Source organism: Megalobrama amblycephala, linkage group LG5 (assembly GCF_018812025.1).
Source record: "Megalobrama amblycephala isolate DHTTF-2021 linkage group LG5, ASM1881202v1, whole genome shotgun sequence".
In the NCBI taxonomy this organism is placed as follows: Eukaryota; Metazoa; Chordata; class Actinopteri; order Cypriniformes; family Xenocyprididae; genus Megalobrama; species Megalobrama amblycephala.
The window spans coordinates 41,999,380-42,018,243 of NC_063048.1; the positions used below are offsets into that span (position 1 = coordinate 41,999,380).

The following is an 18,864-nucleotide window of genomic DNA, read 5'->3' on the forward strand; positions in this document are numbered from 1 at the left end:
CATGAGAGTAAAAGCCTAAATTAAATCTGTTTGCTGTAACAAGCTAACAAGCTCTCTTCAGAAAATTTGGACTAAACCGCTTGATTTATATGGATTAGTTTTCTGACCTCTTTAAGAATTTTTTGAAGTGTCAAAAGGTAGTTGCAAAGGCAGTCTATGGAAGGAAATCTGACAGCATTCTGTCATCAAAAATGTCTTAATTTGTGTTCGGAAGATGAAAAAAAAAAAGTCTTATGGGTTTGGAAAGACATGAGGGTGAGTAATTAATGACAGAATTTTCATTTTTGGGTGAACTAACCATTTGTAATGGATGGGAACGGGACAACGGAGTTGGAGATCCACGTGCAGGCTTTATTATAGGAAAGCGTAGTCGTACAGGTAGTAGGTCAAATGCCAGCAAACAGAAACAGGAAGGCAAGGCAAAAGAGTAGTCCAATACAAAGGCAAAGGTCAAGGCAGGCAGCAAATGATCATAAACAAGGAATCAGTCCAGGGTCAAAAACATAGGCAAAGCTAGGTAGGACAAGGAACAGACAGAATGCAAACAAAGGGCTAAACAATACTCCATGTGTGTGTTTTAGAGTGCAGCTTATAAAGAGTCACTGATGGAAAAAAGGTCAAGTCACCTTTATTTATATAGTGCTTTTTACAATGCAGCTTTACAGTGATAATTGGTATATAATTTTGGCTGCACAGCAGATCTTAAAGAAAATGGTGTCAGTGCAGACAGATCATAGCACTGTTGAATATCAAATATCAAGTGTCCCCAACTAAGCAAGCCAAAAGGCGAAAAAGGTGTGAGTGTGTGATTAGTTCCTAGATGGGGAATTGTGGTAAATGGAGTCCATATAACCAAGTTGATGAACATAGACCAGGGCATATGTAACAGACCACCAGGGCAAAGAAGACTGGACAGACGACCAGGTAGACAGACTCGAAGACCCCCATAGGCCTGTCCGGGCAGATGTCCACCACTGCAGCTCAGATGGGCTTGAAGACCCCTGCGGTGGAGCAGATGACCACCACTGCAGGTCAGATGGGCTTGAAGACCCCCATGGTGGAGCAGATGACCACCACTGCAGGTCAGATGGGCTTGAAGACCCCTGCGGCGGAGCAGATGACCACCACTGCAGCTCAGACGGGCTTGAATACCCCTGCTGCGGAGCAGATGACCACCACTGCAGGTCAGATGGGCTTGAAGACCCCTGCGGCGGAGCAGATGACCACCACTGCAGCTCAGACGGGCTTGAAAACTCCTGCTGTGGAGCAGACGACCACCACTGCAGCTCAGACGGGCTTGAAGACCCCTGCTGCGGAGCAGATGACCACCACTGCAGCTCAGACAGTCTTGAAGTCCCCCACGACTGGACAGATGACCAGGTAGACAGACTTGAAGACCCCTGCTGCAGAACAGATGACCACCACTGCAGCTCAGACGGGCTTGAAGACCCCTGCTGCGGAGCAGATGACCACCACTGCAGCTCAGACAGTCTTGAGTCCCCCAGACTGGACAGATGACCAGGTAGACAGCCTTGAAGACCCCGGAGCAGATGACCACCACTACAGCTCAGGTAGCACTGGAAACCATCATGGCTGAACAGGAGAAACTGAAACATGAAGCACAGAGAGGTTAGCATTGGCCACTAGGGCCATGACAGTATAGGCAGGGAGCTCAAAAAAAGCCCTCCAGGGCTCTGACTGGAACATCCTCTCAGGTCATGTAGCAGCGAGCAGACAGTTCAGGGCAAAACAATACTCAGCCGTGTATGTTTTAGAGAGCAGCTTATAAAGTGTCACTGATGGGAAACAGGTGTGAGCGTGTGATTATTTCCTAGATGGGGAATTGTGGGAAATGGAGTCCATATAACCAAGCTGATGAACACCGACCAGGGCACATGTAACACCATTTAAGTCAGAACTGCTATTAAATCATCTCTGTTGCAAAAAAGTGGTTTTGATTTAAAGTTAGCATTTAAATGCTACTTATTGTAATATAAGGACATTCTAGAAAATCTCTCATACGTTTTTTGGTATAAGTAGCAGAGGGTCGTAATAGACGCATGATTTTCCCCTCAAACCAGTTCAATGGAAATTCCGTTCTGAAGCCAATTCTAAAGATTTCATTAGCCATGTCAATCACAGTAATGATTGCCTACACCAAATACTGATCCCTAAACCTACCTGTCACTGTAACCTCAGCCAATGAAATTGGTTGCAGGGTGGGATTTCCACTGAACTGGTTTGGGGGAAAAAATCACACGTAATATGACCACATTTAACACATAAGGCAATTTTAAAAGGTTAAAACATACACCATACCTCGGAGCTGTTCTCCATGTGTGTCTTAGCCAGTCGCCTTACTGCATATAGTTTTGATGTTGTGACAACTTTTACTCTCATGGCACCATTTTCATGATCTCGCCTAGGGCCCAACAAACACATACAGGCCAACCCTGTCCCTAACGCAACCCTCTGGCCTTCTTCGGTCATTTCTGACCGAAATATTTTATATTTTGAATTGTTAAAAATTGTAGCTTTGTCGGAATGAGATGACACTTGGTGACTTTTGTAGCATTACCAATATGAACACACAAAAAAATCAAGGACATGATTCGGACATGTTAAGGCATCGTAAAAAAAATAGTCACACTTACCTTCTTTTCGGTCAAAAATGACCGACATAGGAAATGAATGGGAAATACGAAAAAATACAACAACTCAGAGAATCTTTTGTTGGTACAAACTACAAATCAGACACTGTGCAGAAACAAAGTGTGCAGCACTGAAGGGGGGACACTCTGAAATGCCAAGAGTGCAAAATAGACACAACCACCCCCCCACCCCCCTCCCCCCACACACATATATATATGAACCAGCACAACTATAAGACAGAGCAAGTTTATGCAAATGTGTGAAATAAAAGCAAAAATTCAGCCACAAAGCAGTAAAAAATGAACTGCAAGAAAGGGGTTACACTCTAAAACACCAAGAGTACAAAATAGAAACACCCACTCACTTACACACATTCACAGACAAACACACACACAACACACCATTATACACATACAAATGAACCAGTGTGGCTGTAATAGTATGGTAAAATTGAGCCAAAACTCAAATAAGAGGATGAAATCAGATCAAACACAGATTTTTTAAGCTGTTATAAAACACACCTGTTCATTTTTGTTATTTTTTATTGAATTTTGATGTTACGTGTAACAAAGTGGCGCCCTCTATGTTCAGGTTTGACTAGTAAAATTAATGCAAAAACCGACGCTTCAAATCAACATAAAAAAAAATAAAAATCTAAACCTTGACAAAAAGTAGTCTTTGAGAATGTCTAAGTTTAAATCCATATCCAAAACTTAATAAAAATAAGTGTTTGTGTCCAAAAACCACTAGAGAATTTTATATAGAGCTCTATGGGAATCTAGTGGTTACGACATGGCATTGCATAAGTTTTTCTTTTTTTACTCTCACCAAATGGCACTAATCTACCTTCAAAAAAATTTATTTTAAATGCCTTGTCTCTATTTTAACATGAAATACTGCTTTAATTGAAAAATAATTTAAAAATATGTTAGAATTTTTTTTTTTTTATTATTTTCAATGGGGAAAAATAGTTAATAAAAATTGTATAAATATTGCATAGTATCATAAAATACCCTCAAAATTTTATATAATAATCAAAAAATATTATAGAACAAGAATATATTACATTGGTTTTCCTGAGGAACAAAAAAGTTACTTTCCAAGGCTTCGGTCACTTTTGACCGTAAAGAAGGTAAGTGTGACACCTAAACGAAGAGGGCCAGAGGGTTAAATCAGTTTAAAACTGTATTATACATATAAGACCTGCACATTTACTTCAACACTACATCACTTTCATACACAACTGTTAAAGCTTCTTCTCATTTCAGGTGTTACTCTGTGGGATAAGAAATCATTGAGTGAAGATTTGGACAGTCGTCCACAGCTCATGACAGATTTGAAGTTCAGTAGCTCTGATTCTCTCTCTAGTAAATCCAGTCTCCTGGATATAAGTGCTTCCCTGAAGGCCAGCTTTCTGGGGGGGCTGGTGGAGGTAGGAGGATCTGCCAAATACCTGCGTGACACCAAATCCTCAAACAAACAGTCACGAGTTACAATGTATTATAGTGATACCTCCAGATTCGAACAGCTCACTATGACCCAACTGGGCCAGATCACCTACCCCCAGGTGTTTGAACAGAAAACTGCAACTCATGTGGTCACGGCTGTTCTGTACGGAGCTCAGGCCTTCATGGTGTTTGATCAGATGTCTTCAGAAGGTGAAAGCAAGCAGGACATTGAGGGAAAACTGAATGTCATGGTAAAGAAGATTCCTGGATTTTCTATTGAGGGAGAAGGATCTGTAAAAATGACAGATGGTGAAAAGAAAACCGCTGAGAATATCACTTGCACATTTCATGGTGACTTCCATCTTGAGCAGAACCCCACCACATACATGGAGGCCCTGAATTTGTACAAGCAGCTCCCCAATCTGCTTAAGGAGAATCCAAAGAATGCAGTTCCAATAAAAGTCTGGCTATATCCTCTTCATTTATTAGACAAAAAAGCCGCTCAGTTAGAGAGAGAAATCAGCACACGTCTGGTTTCCAGCACTGAAGATATAATGGAGGAGCTGGTAGAGGTAGAGAGAACATGCAATGACCTGTCCAGAAGAACAGAGGTAAATGTTTTCAGTGACATTCAAGAGAGGCTGCACTCATTTCAGGACTCATTTAGCATTTACAATACAGTGCTCCAGAAAGCAGTGGCCAGGGTCTTGCCTGCTATTCGAGGAGGAGGAGAGGAGGAGGAGAAACTGGGAGATATCCTGAAGATCCACTACAGCTCCCCTTTTAATGCTGACAAGCTTAACCAGTGGTTACATGATGCAAATTCTGAACTTAACCTCTTGAGTTCTCACACCAGGAAGCTGGAGCAGATCAAAATTGAAGACTCTGATGATCTGAACACCATCCTCCTTGATCCTGATATTGACTTTGTGGTGTGCTTGACCTTCACGTCTCTGAAGTATGAAGACCCGTATCTTTCAGCCCTGATTGAGTTCCTGAAATCTGATAAGTTTAAAGAGTTGGATGGAAACAAAAATATGCTGTCTGAGGCATCTGTCGGAAAATGGTTCAATGATCCTGATGTAATAAGAAAAATGAGAGAGAACTTATCTCTCTTCAGAGGTTTTTCAGAAGCCAATAAAGATGAAAAGAGAATCCGCTTCATTATTTCTGCTGTCTCCGATCCCTCCAATCCAGGCTCCTCTGTCTATTTGTACGAAAAAGGGAATCTGACAGACAAACAGTTCCGGCCTGTGACAAAGCCACCCCCACCGATAGTGCAGGATGTCCAGGACCAAAGTGTGTCCCTGAAACTGCAGAAGTCTCCAAGTGGAGTAACAGTGCAGTACAGAGTAGAGTACAAGGAGGTAAAAGCAGATTCTGGTGCTGATGAACAGTGGCTTTTCATAAACACAGCTGATGAAGACTTTACTCTGACTGGATTGGAATACGGAAAGCAGTATTTGATCCGGTACAGGACAGTGGGTAAAGTGGGAGTTAGTGAAGCCAGTGATACTGTCCGCTCCATACCGTCTGCAGGTAAGTGTCATCCGCACATATTCATGAATAATATTTTTTCATTGGCTACATTCACACAGTCAGTGTTTGGGTTTGACAACTGTATTTAATAACAGGACAGGAGTGACTCTCAAACTGTCTCATTCACACCGTGGCTTATATACAGTATTCTAGCTGCTACTATATGAATGAATACAGGGACTGACCAACTGTTTTATGATAAAATATATTAAACAACCTACAGTAATATGTAGATATGCAAACTGCTTACCATTGGAAAATTTTACTGATTTGAATGTCATTTACGTTATTCGTCAGAAAATTCCTAATGTAAACCCTAATTGCGAATATGACAAACAGAGACATTGAAACATTAATGTGTCAGTTTTCGTCATTTCAAGCAAACGATAAAGAGTGAATATGTGCATATTGTGAATGTGACCTGGCTTTCATGGTAGCCTTTCAGTAATGTCACTCATCTTAGAAAATTTTTCGTAATTCTCAAAGTGGGAGAGTTATCATCCTCTGACTTGAACATGGTAAAACTTGTTGATTTCACTCTAGTGTGCTTTATATTGTGGTTAGGTCAGTGTCATCCACCCATCCATTCATCCATTTTTTATACCGCGTTTTCTGTAGGGTCACGGGATGGCTGGAGCTTATCCCAGCATCTCAGGCCGAAGGAAGGGAAACACCCTGGATGAGCCCTGTGATGCTCAGCAATGAGTTGATGTGTTATGGTGTGATTTATTACAGACCAGATGTGGTGGCCCGCTCTGTGCTAGAAATGCCTTTTTAGTCCCCGTCTGCCACTGAACAATTGATGTCAAGCCTCTTTTCTGTCTTCACATTAGACATGAATTTCACCTCAAACCAATATCACTTTTCAATGTAGATTTTATTCTGGCCAAAGTTTTATGTTTCCACCTTGAACATGTATTTACGTGTCTTTAATCTAGTCTTAAAACTTTTAGCTATCAGGCTTAATAGCCACAATGGTTTTGAAGGAATTGCACGTCATAGATTGGTTCACAAAATTTCTCTTTATGCTGATGACCTTTTACATTTAATCATAAACCCTGCTGCCCCTCTGCTCCAAACTTTGGATATCTTAGCAAATTTAGCCAACTATCTGACTACAAGATAAATATACAAAAAAAAAAAAAAAAAAGAAGGAACTTTTTTGTTGTTGTTTTTTGTTAACTCTAAAGCTTAAAAAACTTCCATGATCACTTTTACCCTTAAAGATTGCTTCTGGTTGGCAGTAATTAATATATATAGTATATTCAGAATTTGAATAAAACTTTTGTTTTAAGGCCCATTTGTGTATGAATGTGGGATTCACTTTCAAAATTGCGATGACAGACAGTGATAAACCATAAAGCACCCTCTGTGATTTCATTCTGGAACTGGGTCTGGTCCAAATGCAGGATTCTGCTGCATTAGTTAAGACAATTGTTATTTATTATTTGTATTGACTGTCATGCCAAATCGTGCATTCAGTATTTTTGCTTTTCTGTTAAAATTAATGGTGGTTTGTGAAAATAGATGCTTTAATAACAAATAATTTATCTAGAGCATTAATACTGGGACGTGTTGGTTGTTGCAAGCGACATGGAACTTGAAACTATTTGATGTTAATCTTTAACACCCAGTCAGCCTACCCACCAGCCCTCCTGAGAAATATAAAGGCTGTCCTGTTGTTTGACTTGCCAGACAACTAGTTGTCCAGTGCAGTTCTGTTCAAAACAGTGCAGGTTTACTGAAAATGCAGTCGTGAATCAGTTCAGTTATTGAATTCTGTTGACACTATCATTATTAATAGAACTGTGTGAATTTTTACCCTATTTACCACTCTAAAACAGGACTGACCACCGTATTCTGCTACTGCATGAATGTAGTAATTTGTAGCAGATTTTTCCCCTCTTGATTCCTTTCAGCACAAGATGTGACTGTGGGTGGGACAGGAGGTGATCCATTCTCCTTTAAGAGCTTTTCCAGCAGCATTAAGAAGATCAGCATTACTTACAGCAAGGTGTGTGAAGATTGTTTTCATTCCATTTTATCTCATATTCATACTATTTGAATCACATTGTTTTCATTTAGTTGCTTGATTCACATAAAATACATTTTTACCTTTTAGGTGTCACTGAACACAGTTGAGGTGACTTTCAACACTGGCCAGAAGATGACAGTTGGTAATGTAGCAGGATCTAAAGGACAAACATTTGAACTTGATGAATATGATAAAGTTGTTGCTGCAACACTGTGGCCAAATAGTCTAAATAACAGATGTGGGGGTTTGGAATTTGTGGTTGCAAAAAACACTGGTGAAAGAAAGTCATTTTCTGTTAAGTGTGATCAGCTGGGTGAACCTGTGAGTGTTGATGTGAAGTCTGGAAAGTGTAATGGCCTTATGGGGAGAAGTGGAGATGAAATTGATGCTCTGGGTTTCTACTTTGTTTAATCTATAACTATCTGTTGCTGACAGTCTCCAAATATCTGAAAATCTAAAAAAAAAAAAATTACAGCAATCATATACTCATATATATCAGGGTTATTCAATATGATTGGATGATGATTATGATTGAAGTATCAGATTTTAATTAATCAGTGGTGTGTCAATCAGACAATTAAAAAATATTTTTTAGATAAATGGAACCATAATAAACAAATGAATTTATGAGTCAGTGATTAAATAGTGATTGTATTTGAGAATATTCTGGTAGAAAAAAAAATGTATTGAATCTTATTATGTCATTTATGTCTATCGTTATATTTCTGTTCTTTATCATCTGTTCTGTTTTGTAGCTTGTGGAAGTACAAAATATCTTGATGTACTTGTAGAATTACAACAAAGAGTTTAACTTGATTTGGTCTGACACAAGCCTTTCTTGCTGTTTTTTTTTTTTTTTTTTTCTGTGTATTTCATGATCTTTTATTTTAGTTGCAAGTTGTTGCTCACAAATTTTCATTTTTATGTTCAAAGTAACTAATTATATATTAGCAATGTGTACCAGGAAAAAAGCCAAAGAAAATTATGAGGTAGAAAGAGAAATGTAAAACAAACAAACAAACAAACACACATACATGAGGAGGGGGGAGGGGTAACCTAATGCAGGCATCAAGCAACATGAGTTTGTTTGCAAACCCAGAATAATAATTTAAAAAAAACCCGCTTAAAAACGTTTTTGGCCCCTGGACTAGTGCATCTCTATGTTTTATTATAGTTCAAATCAGATTGGACACCGGGCTGTAAGTTTGACACCCCTGACATTTGCACTGTAAATTGTTTTATTTACTATGGTCTAATAAATTTAACCTCAATAAAGGTTAGCCTGGGATGAATGCAAATTCCCATGATAAACCTCTGGGATTTTGGAGCACCAAATTGTAACAGTAGGTCAACATAACTATTGCATTCTTTAATTGATTCCCTGTCTTATTCTGCCCTCTAGTGGGTAATATCGAACATGCTGCTAACCCTGCCCAATAAATACTTTTAATGTTATTAAACACTCGTTATACAGGTTATTTGCACTTTTATAACATAGTTTTAATTTTTATTGAAAATAAATGCCTTTTTTGATATGTGATGTGAAACTAGAGAAGAACGAACTCGGCAAAAGGCGGATTCGAAACCGCGGCGATCGCAGTAAAAGCTAGACTGATGGTCCAATACTTTACTTGCACCACTGAGGACGTTGATAAGTACACGTCCTTTATCATACTTGACAGATAATGAAGAGTTACTATGTTGAAATAACGAGATATTATGTCGTTATAACGAGATATTATGTCGTTAACGACTTATTAGTACACGAGATATTATGTCGTTATAACGAGATTTATCGTTATAACGACTTATTATGTTGAAATAACGAGATATTATGTTGTTATAAGACTTAATCTTGAAATAACGAGATATAATGTCGTTATAACGACTTATTATGTTGAAATAATGAGATATTATTTCGTTATAACGACTTATTATGTTGAAATAACGAGATATTATGTCGTTATAACGAGATATTATGTTGTTATAACGACTTAATATCTTGAAATAACGAGATATAATGTCGTTATAACGACTTATTATGTTGAAATAATGAGATATTATGTCGTTATAACGACTTATTATGTTGAAATAACGAGATACGTTTTCGGGGTTTTTTTCCTTCCCCACCAAGTTTTTTTTTTTTTTTTCACCATGCGGTTCAGGGCTTCCGTACTGTTTTAATTAGAAGGTATATAAATATTTATTGAGACTGAGAAAGGTCACCGAACCAGGACTTGAACTTGGGTCACCCGAAGCACAACTACATCTCAAAGCACTGCACTGTTACACTGCACAATGAACCACTTGTTGTATTTACATCATGATAGCATTGTTAGTTATGATGAAAGCATTCGTGAGAGTGTAGAAATAGCATTGCAATAACAAAGATCACCACATTCACGCAGTCAGCTGTCATCGGCTACAATGCTCATTGATGCAAGCTTTCGTGAGATGGAAACAGATCTACGTATAATGCATTAACACGATTCGTTAATCTTGACAGCTGTTATAGAAAGAAGTTTTAAAAATATTCAAGAGTGTTCCACATTTAATACTTTTTTTTTTCATATGCAAAGATGTTAGCCAATCACAGCAGTGGGTGTTGTTGGAAATCTCAGAAGTGAAGACCAGGAGACTTGGATGTATCTTCAGCAGATTCTTTATTGAGAACACGTGCTGTCAGTAGCTGCAGTCATCAAGTCTAACTAAGGCAGTGTACATTGAAGTTTATATACATTTTAGGGGGCAGTGCTTAAGGATAGAGACAAAGCACCTGGGAGACGACCTTAAACAAAGCATGCAAATGAAGTATTCAGGTATAGGAGCCCACCCCGGACTCTAGAGTGTTGCAAGTCCTAATTCAATCAGCATACCTATTCAAAGAATGGGCTGCATTCTTTATAAAACACAATAGAAGTCTGTGGTGTGTCTCATTTAGACTGAAGTCAAAGTGTGTTTCTATATACACACTGAAATTAAGATTAGAAGAGAGAAAGAGTTTACAGCTCTGTGAGGAATAGAGAGATCGTTTGAGTATGTTTCTTTCATACATCTGTGTGTCTCAGTTGTTTTTCAGTGGATTTTTTTTTTTTAATCTCACACAGAGACACTGAACTACCATAATCAACCATAAATCCAGCATAGAGGGGTTCAGTGAATATGCTGTTGAATGTGTGTAAGTGTGTGAGTGTGTGTGTGTCAGAGACGCTGTAGAAGGACAGAGTGCCGGCCGACCAGTTCAGATACACTCCTACTCTGTTAGAGACACGTGAAGGAGCAGATATTTCTCTGCTCTTATTATTGTGAGAGACAGTGAAACTGTTATTAAACCAGTCCAGACTCCAGGACTTCTCATTGTATCCAAACCAACAGTCATCACTCCCTCCTTTCCTTTTGATTCCTTTATACGTCACTGATATATAAACCTCACTCCCGCTCCATTCAGTCTCCCAGTAACAGTGTCCAGTCAGACTCTCTCTACACAGAACCTGAAGACACTCATCAAATCTCTCTGGATGATCAGGATATGGCTGCTTCTCCTCCACATGTGTCACCTTTCTGTTCCTCTCAGACAGAGCGAGGCGAGTGTTTGCTGTGTTTGGATCCAATGTGAGATCACATGCATCTGAACACAAGAAGAGAAATTATTACATTTATAACATAAAAAAAAACAATGATTAAGGCATGTGTGTATTTGAGTGTGTGTCTTACATTTCTGTGGTCCTGTTGTAATCCTGATCTCTCCTCCATGGTCCACACTATAAACACAAAAGACGTCAAACTCATTTTACATAAAAAAAAAAAAAGAGTTGCTTGGATGGATGACCAGAAACACTGCTCATATTTTCTCATGATCTATTTCAGTGGTTTATAGCTGACAGGAAGACACATAAAACTATGTAATTATACTCTTTGTTATTGTCAGAAGATCAGCTAGTGTGTTGAATGTTTGCAGTAGCACATACTATAGCACAGGAGCATGTTCCCCAGATTTATATGGAACATAATGAACATGTGAAAAAGTGTCCTATGTTCCCTAGTTCAATGGTCTGTTAACACACGTTAAGTAAACATTTAAAAAGGTCAGGACTCATTTTCCAGGGCCCTATTAACTGTAGGAACATCTAACCCTAACCTAAGGAACCTATGGCTTTTTTGTGATTCCATTACTCCAACCATTTGTTTAGTTCCCTCAAGTGAACCCTGAAGGTTTCATTTTGATGATGTCACAAATAATGATTGTATTTGTGCCACATAAATATCTACTGAAGCTTGTTTCTGCCACTGAATATTAAATAAAAAATGTAATTGTGACTTTTTATCTTACAATTCTGATTTTTTTCCCCCTCACAATTGTGTTTACAACTCTATTTTTTATATCTATTGCTCATATAAATATGCAATTGCAAGTTAAAATGTCAGTATTGAGAGATATAAACTCACAATTGCAAGTTATAAAGTCAGAACTGCGTGATATAAAGTTGCAATTGCGAGTTATAAAGTCAGAATTGTGAGTTCTAACATTCACCAATAAATTGAGAATTGCACGCATGACCATCATTACAGTGTTGTATGTGAGGGGAAATGACAGTGCTCACAGGTACAGTAACTTGGAGCGCTTTATTAATATAGCATAAAAGGGTTACATAAATGCTTGATATAGATTCATTTGTTCGCTAAGAAGCAGAAACACACTCACTGAGTCATGCAAATCAAATCCATCAAAGTCCCAAAGACGTAGTTTAACATTAATGAAATAAAAGAGCATTGTAAGGGTCAGAGAGAGAACTAAACTATAACCTTGACTAACAGTTGAGTATTATTAAAAATAGATAAGCTGTTTAATTAACTGAGATGTTTATAAATGTGTACTCTGTTACTCTCTTAACAGAAAAAAATCATCTTCAATAACATAAATGAATACTCACAGAGCTTTTCTGCAGTTCACCACAGCTGGTATCAGTCTCCTTCTACCCTCATCTGATGTGTTGTATTTCTTCAGATCAAACTTATCCAGCACTTCCTCTGATATCTGAAGCATGTAGGCGATTGTTGAGCAATGAGACGGAGAGAGTCGATTCACTGAGTGATTCTCTGATCTCACAAACTCCTGAATCTCTCTGTACAGGGTCTGATCCTTCATTTCCAGCAGACAGAGGAACAGATTGATGTATCTGTCAGCTGAGAGACGTTCATCACCCTTGATTTTGTCTTTAATGTACTGTGTGATTCTCTTGATGGTCTCGGAGCTGTTCACTGTGTGTGTCAGTAGATCCTGTAAGAGTCTCTGATTGGACTCCAGTGAGACGCCCAGTAGGAACTGCAGGAAAAGATCAAGGTGTCCATTTTTACTCTCTAAGGATTTATCAACTGCTGCTTTTAGTTGATCATACAGAGAGATTTCCTTTGACCCAAACAACATAATTAGAAATGACTTCAGTGATTTCTTAATCTTGACTATATGGGAGTAAAACACAAAGAAAGCAGCTAGAAACTCCTGAAAGCTCAGGTGAATGAAGCTGTAGACTTTCCTCTGCTGAATCACAAATTCCTCCTTGAAGATCTCAGTGCAAATCCCAGAGTACACTGAGGCGTCAGTGACGTCTATGCCGCTCTCAATCAGGTCCTCCTCATAGAACATCACATTGCCCTTCATCAGCTGTTTGAAAGCCAGTTCAGCAAGTTTCACAATCACGTCTCTGTTGGACTTCAGGAGTTTCTTTGTTTTTCTCTCATCATACTTCTGATTCCTCATGTTGATCTGAGTCAGCAGGAAGTGGATGTACATTTCAGTCAGAGTTTGAGGGATTTCTGGACTGTCATCTTGTTTCAGGAGGTTTTGAAGCACAGTGGCTGAGATCCAGCAGAAGACAGGTATGTGACACATGATGTGGAGGCTTCTTGATCTTCTGATGTGTGAGATGATTCTGCTGGCTTGATGCTCATCCCTGATTCTCTTCCTGAAATATTCCTCCTTCTGAGGCTCATTGAAACCCTGAATTTCGGTCACACGGTTGATGTATTTTGAGGGGATCTGATTGGCTGCTGCTGGTCTGGAGGTGATCCAGATGAGAGCAGAGGGAAGCAGGTCTCCTCTGATGAGGTTTGACATCAACACACCCACTGATGAAGACTCATTCACATCACAAACTTTCTCAACATCTGAAAACATCAGTGTGATTCTGCTTTCATCCAGACCATCAAAGATGAACACAACTTCTACACTCCTTATAAATCTTTGAGTCCAGATCTTGAAGTTCAGGATGAAAGTCCAGCAGAAGTCTGTGAAGACTGTACTGGTGATCTTTAATCAAGTTCAGCTCTCGAAATGGAAGCACAAACATGAAATCTACATCCTGATTGGCTTTTCCCTCGGTCCAGTCCAGAATGAACTTCTGCACAGAGACGGTTTTTCCAATTCCAGCGTTGCCTTTAGTAAGAACAGTCTTGATTTTCTCCTCACATGCTGGTTGATGTGAGGGTTTAAAGATGTCATTGCAGTAGATTGGAGTGTCTTGTGTTCTGGCTGCTTTCTTCATCTGTAAAACCTCATGTTCTTCATTCACTCCTTCACTCTCTCCCTTTATGATGTAGAGCTGTGTGTAGATCCTGTTCAGGAGGGTTTGAGTCTCTTCTAGTTTGTTTCCCTCAGATAAGCTCTCGTACTTGTTCTTCATGCTGGTTTTGTGTCGGTCTTTGGCTCTCTGAAGGACATCATTCACTGATTGGTGAAAAGCGCGCTGCGGGTCTTTAGTCCTCTTAAGCAGTCTGTGTGTCTGCAGGGATGCTTCTTTGACATGCTGCTTGCTAAATAAAAATTGTAAACAAAGGTAAAAATCTAGATATCTTAATTTTGCTGTAATATATTTTTACAAACTGTGTAAATAACTGCTGTCTGTGGTCTACTTGTAGATAATCTTGAAAAGTAATCTACAAGTGGTCAAATACAATAATTTCAACCATTCATAATCACTTCCATACTTTTACCTCAAAACCTAATGTGTCTTAGTATTTAAAATAATTTCTCATTTCAGTGCAGCAGTTAAATTATGTTTCTACTTACCCCAGGTTAGAGTTCGCTACTTCAACACCAATATTAGTGGGACAGCTAATGGCCGCTCTCCTCTCATTGACATTCATTGTAAAAGCAGTGCTCTGTGAACACAGAACATGAATATAAAACAATTTACTTCAGTTAGATGAAATAAATAAAAAAAAATAAAAAAATATGTATCTTTTTGGTGTCCTATAAAATGAACTGTTCGCCTTTAACACTAATACACATTAATATACTAAATCAAACTATGCCTTCTGTAAACACACACACATGAGCAGAGAGTTAGTTAGTGTTTATTCAGTAATTTCTTTATGTCAGTAAGCCAAAGAGATTTGAATTTTACCTGCCAAAACCAGATTTTTTTTTTTTTTTTTTTTTTTTTTTTTCAGTCCAAAACACCCATTTCAACACTGCTAGAAGAAACTTCATGATCTGCTTAACTCCACTTTCCTGATTCCTTGATATAGAGTTTATACACAGACATGAACTTTGTTAATGGCCAATAGAGCTGCTGCTATTCTCATGTGGACATTTAATTTCGGTTTGAACACTGAACACATACAGTATAAATTATTAGTCATGTGAAAAAGAAAGTACACCCTTTTGAATTCTATGGCTTTAGTATCAGGACATGATAAAAAATCATCGGGTCCTTGGCAAGCATTAAAATTAGGTAAATACAACCTCAGATGAACAACAACACATGAGATATTACACCATGTCTTGGTTTATTTAACAAAAGCTATGCAAAAAATGGAGAAGCCATGTGTGACAAACTAAGTAACACCCTTAGGAATTAAGAGGCTAAGTGGCAGTCAGGCACTGCTGCTAATCATATGTCTTTGATTAAATGATCATAAGCAAGTGTGATCACCTCTATAAAAGCAGAAGTTTTAGCAGTTTGATGTTCTGGAGCTTTCAGTTGTGTGTTAACATAATGACATGGAGGAAAGACATCAGCAATGATCTTAGAGAAGCAGTAGTTGAAATACTTAAATACTTAATTTCTCCTATCACTTCTCTCTAAAAAGAACATGGCAGCATGGCTTAGGTTTGCAAAGTTTCATCTAAACATTCCTCAAGACTTCTGGAACAATATCCCTTGGACAGACAAGACCAAAGCGGAGATGTTTGGCCATAATTCACAGTGCTACGTTTGGTGAAAACCAAACACAGCATTGTGATGGCCAGGATTTATGCCACACACGATTATTATATATTCATCTTTGCATTGATCAATAAATAAAAAGACAATATTGGTTGGTTTTATCTTTATTTGTCATTGTAAGGAGTCAGTGCATGGGCTTAGTTATTTGGCAAAAGGGTTAGTTCACCCAAAAATGAAATTTCTGTCATTAAGTACTTGCCCTCATGTTGTTCCAAACCCGTAAGACATTCGTTCATCTTCAAATCACCATTTAAGGTATTTTTGATTAAATCCGAGAGGAATCTGAAACACCCCATACCAGTTGTCAAGCACGGTGTGAAGGTGATTTAGGTTTATTTTGCAGCCACATGACCTGGGCACCTTGCAGTCATTGAGTGGACCATGAACTCCTCTGTATACCAAAGTATTCTAGAGTCAAATGTGAGGCCATCTGTCCATCAGCCAAAGCTTGGTCAAAATTGGGTCATGCAACAAGACAATGATCCCAAGCACACAATCAAGACTACAACAGAATGGCTGAAAAAATTAAGGTACTGAACTCAAACTTAACCCAAGTTAAATGCTGGGCGGGACCTTAAGAGAGCTGTGCATAAACAAATGCCTGCAAACCTCAATGAACTGAAGCAATACTGTAAAGAGTGGGCCAAAATTCCTCCACAACGCTGTCAGAGTTTTATAGAAAATAAATACTTCAGGTTATTGCTTCTAAAGGTTGGTTTTTACAAGCAATTAAATCATATTTTTTTATTTCCTGATACATAAAACCATTCTTTTTCACATGACTGTACATACAGCCTTTGAATATTTAACTATCTATCTGGATTCTTTTTCACACTTTTTCATAGTTCTGTTTCTGTTATTATTTCTGTATTAATAGAAAAGTCAAATGTCACTAAAAGAGATTAAAGCATCTGAAAATATACTGGCATTCCGGTAGTCAATTAAAATCCATATTAACACATGCAAAATCAAATTAAACAATACATAAATATAAATCCAGTAATGTATTTTTTTCAAATCTACCTCTATCGCATCAGCAATGAACATCAGGAGCATAACGTCAACATTAGTTCATTTATAACACACCCAAGACAAAGAAGAATTTAAATAATGATTAAATAATGGAATAAATAAACCTAAACAAACCTTAGGAGGATCTTTACTGCCGAACAACAAAATATTGCTTTTTCATTTCTCAAAGCCATCTTGACAGATTCTATACAATCATATATAATGTACTAAATCATATATTAAATCTAATCAAATATAATAAAGAATACCAATATCTGGTATGGACAATAATTTACACCTAAATAAAAATGAATTAAAATGACTTGAAATGTTTGGTACCTGGTGCGTTGTGAGAATGGACCAGCCTGGTGACAAACAGGAAGCTGAACTGATTTTATAGGAATTCTAAAAGTGAGAATGTACCAACTTTGATTCATTAGAGGGGGCACAGGAAAATGTCATGTCCTGATCAGTCTTACTTTTGTCTAATAGAATCAAAGCCATCTTGACAGATTCTATACAGTCATAGATAATGTCTTAAACCTATTATTTAATAAAAATTTATTTACTTGCTTTTTATGTGCTTACCCAGTTGAGAATGGAAAGTGGGCTAAATCAAATCTAATAAAGAATACCAATATCTTGTATGGACAATAATTTACACCTAAATAAAAATACACTGTAAACCTACAATGTTTTATGACAAACACTGTATACATGAATAGACGTGCATTCAATTTCACATTATGAACTTCAGAGATTTGTTTCAGTGATTTTTTATAAGTAATAACACTATCAGACATACACATCCATAGCTGTGTAAGCTACATACATTATATCTGCATCTATTTTGTACTTTTACCTGCTCATAAACATGCACTTGGTGATGCAAATGCATCAAAGCACTAAAAATCTTTTGATTATGTCAATAAATGTTGGACAAAGAGTTAAAGAGAGAGATAATGTGCTTTTTCTGTTAGAGTGACAAAGGGATGAACATGACATGCTCTTATTATGACATACATGTTAAGCAGTGTTTTTTTAAATTGTATCCTAGTCATACTGGGAAGAGAGAAGTTGCAACAATGTGATACTTTTATGGTGTTTTTGTCCTTTTTAGGGCTTAATAGACATGAACTTAATTTCAGCAGTCATACAGGTTATATTGGTTAAAGTTATTTCTTAAGCATCAGCGCCCCCTGCTGGATAACATTGAGTGTTGGAAGGCGCAGAACTTCTGTCTGTGATCAGTAAAATACAGTTACTTATATTTATGATTATTAATTTTTACTGATTTATTTACTTACCTACTTGTGCCTCTTTGTAAGAAATCCTAACCTCTCCTTTGTTTCTTTCAAAAGCTTGACCAAAGGCGATTATAAAAGACATCATCACATGAAGTAGACATTTCTGGGGTTTTTTGTTTGTTTTTGTTGTTTATTCTCTCTCTCTTCTTGTTTTGTTTGAGCTGTACATTCCTCCAATGAGCCGATTATGTGTGTTTTGGCTGTTGGATTTCATGTATTGTTTCATTAGGTTTTCATTTATTTTTCTGGATATAATTAAACCCGACGGACTGAAATGAATGTGTAGCATCAGCACATGAAACTCTTACATCAGCACAAACAGACAGCTTTAATGAATCATCTCATCATGAGGTGCTGCTGTATGAACCCAGAGCTACGATCATGGACACATTGAGAGTTTTTCTTCAGGAGTTTCTTTTTTTCAGTAATATTTCTAGCAGAAGTTTCACGACTGATGTAAACATGTTGCAATATGCCAATCAATCACCGCCATAATCATCAGTCTGATAATATGAGAGTTTTTAGATTATTCAAGCTAAAAGTTGAAGGACAACAGACCATTTAAATTATTTTAAATGTTAAAACCAGTTATTTTGCGCACATAAATTTGCTGACCAGATTTGCAGTGATTCGGTCTGTACTAG

At 37.7% G+C, this 18,864-nt stretch overlaps 1 protein-coding gene and 1 pseudogene across 2 annotated transcripts in view; one reads left to right on the forward strand and one right to left on the reverse strand.

Moving 5' to 3' along the window:
- LOC125269389 (cytolytic toxin-alpha-like) overlaps nt 1–8,804 on the forward strand; it is a 40,366-nt gene extending 31,562 nt beyond the window's left edge. Inside the window, exons 3-5 of one of the 2 annotated variants that reach the window (XM_048192342.1) lie at nt 3,921–5,639; nt 7,559–7,653; nt 7,762–8,804. In XM_048192342.1, the coding sequence (XP_048048299.1) occupies nt 3,921–5,639; nt 7,559–7,653; nt 7,762–8,085 (2,138 nt within the window). In that variant the 3' untranslated portion in view covers nt 8,086–8,804. The remainder of the gene's footprint in view (nt 1–3,920; nt 5,640–7,558; nt 7,654–7,761) is intronic. The other variant, XM_048192344.1, reaches the window with a different exon arrangement.
- Nucleotides 8,805–10,167: 1,363 nt separating this feature from the next.
- On the reverse strand, nt 10,168–14,829 carry LOC125268190 (annotated as a pseudogene).
- Nucleotides 14,830–18,864: the final 4,035 nt, after the last annotated feature.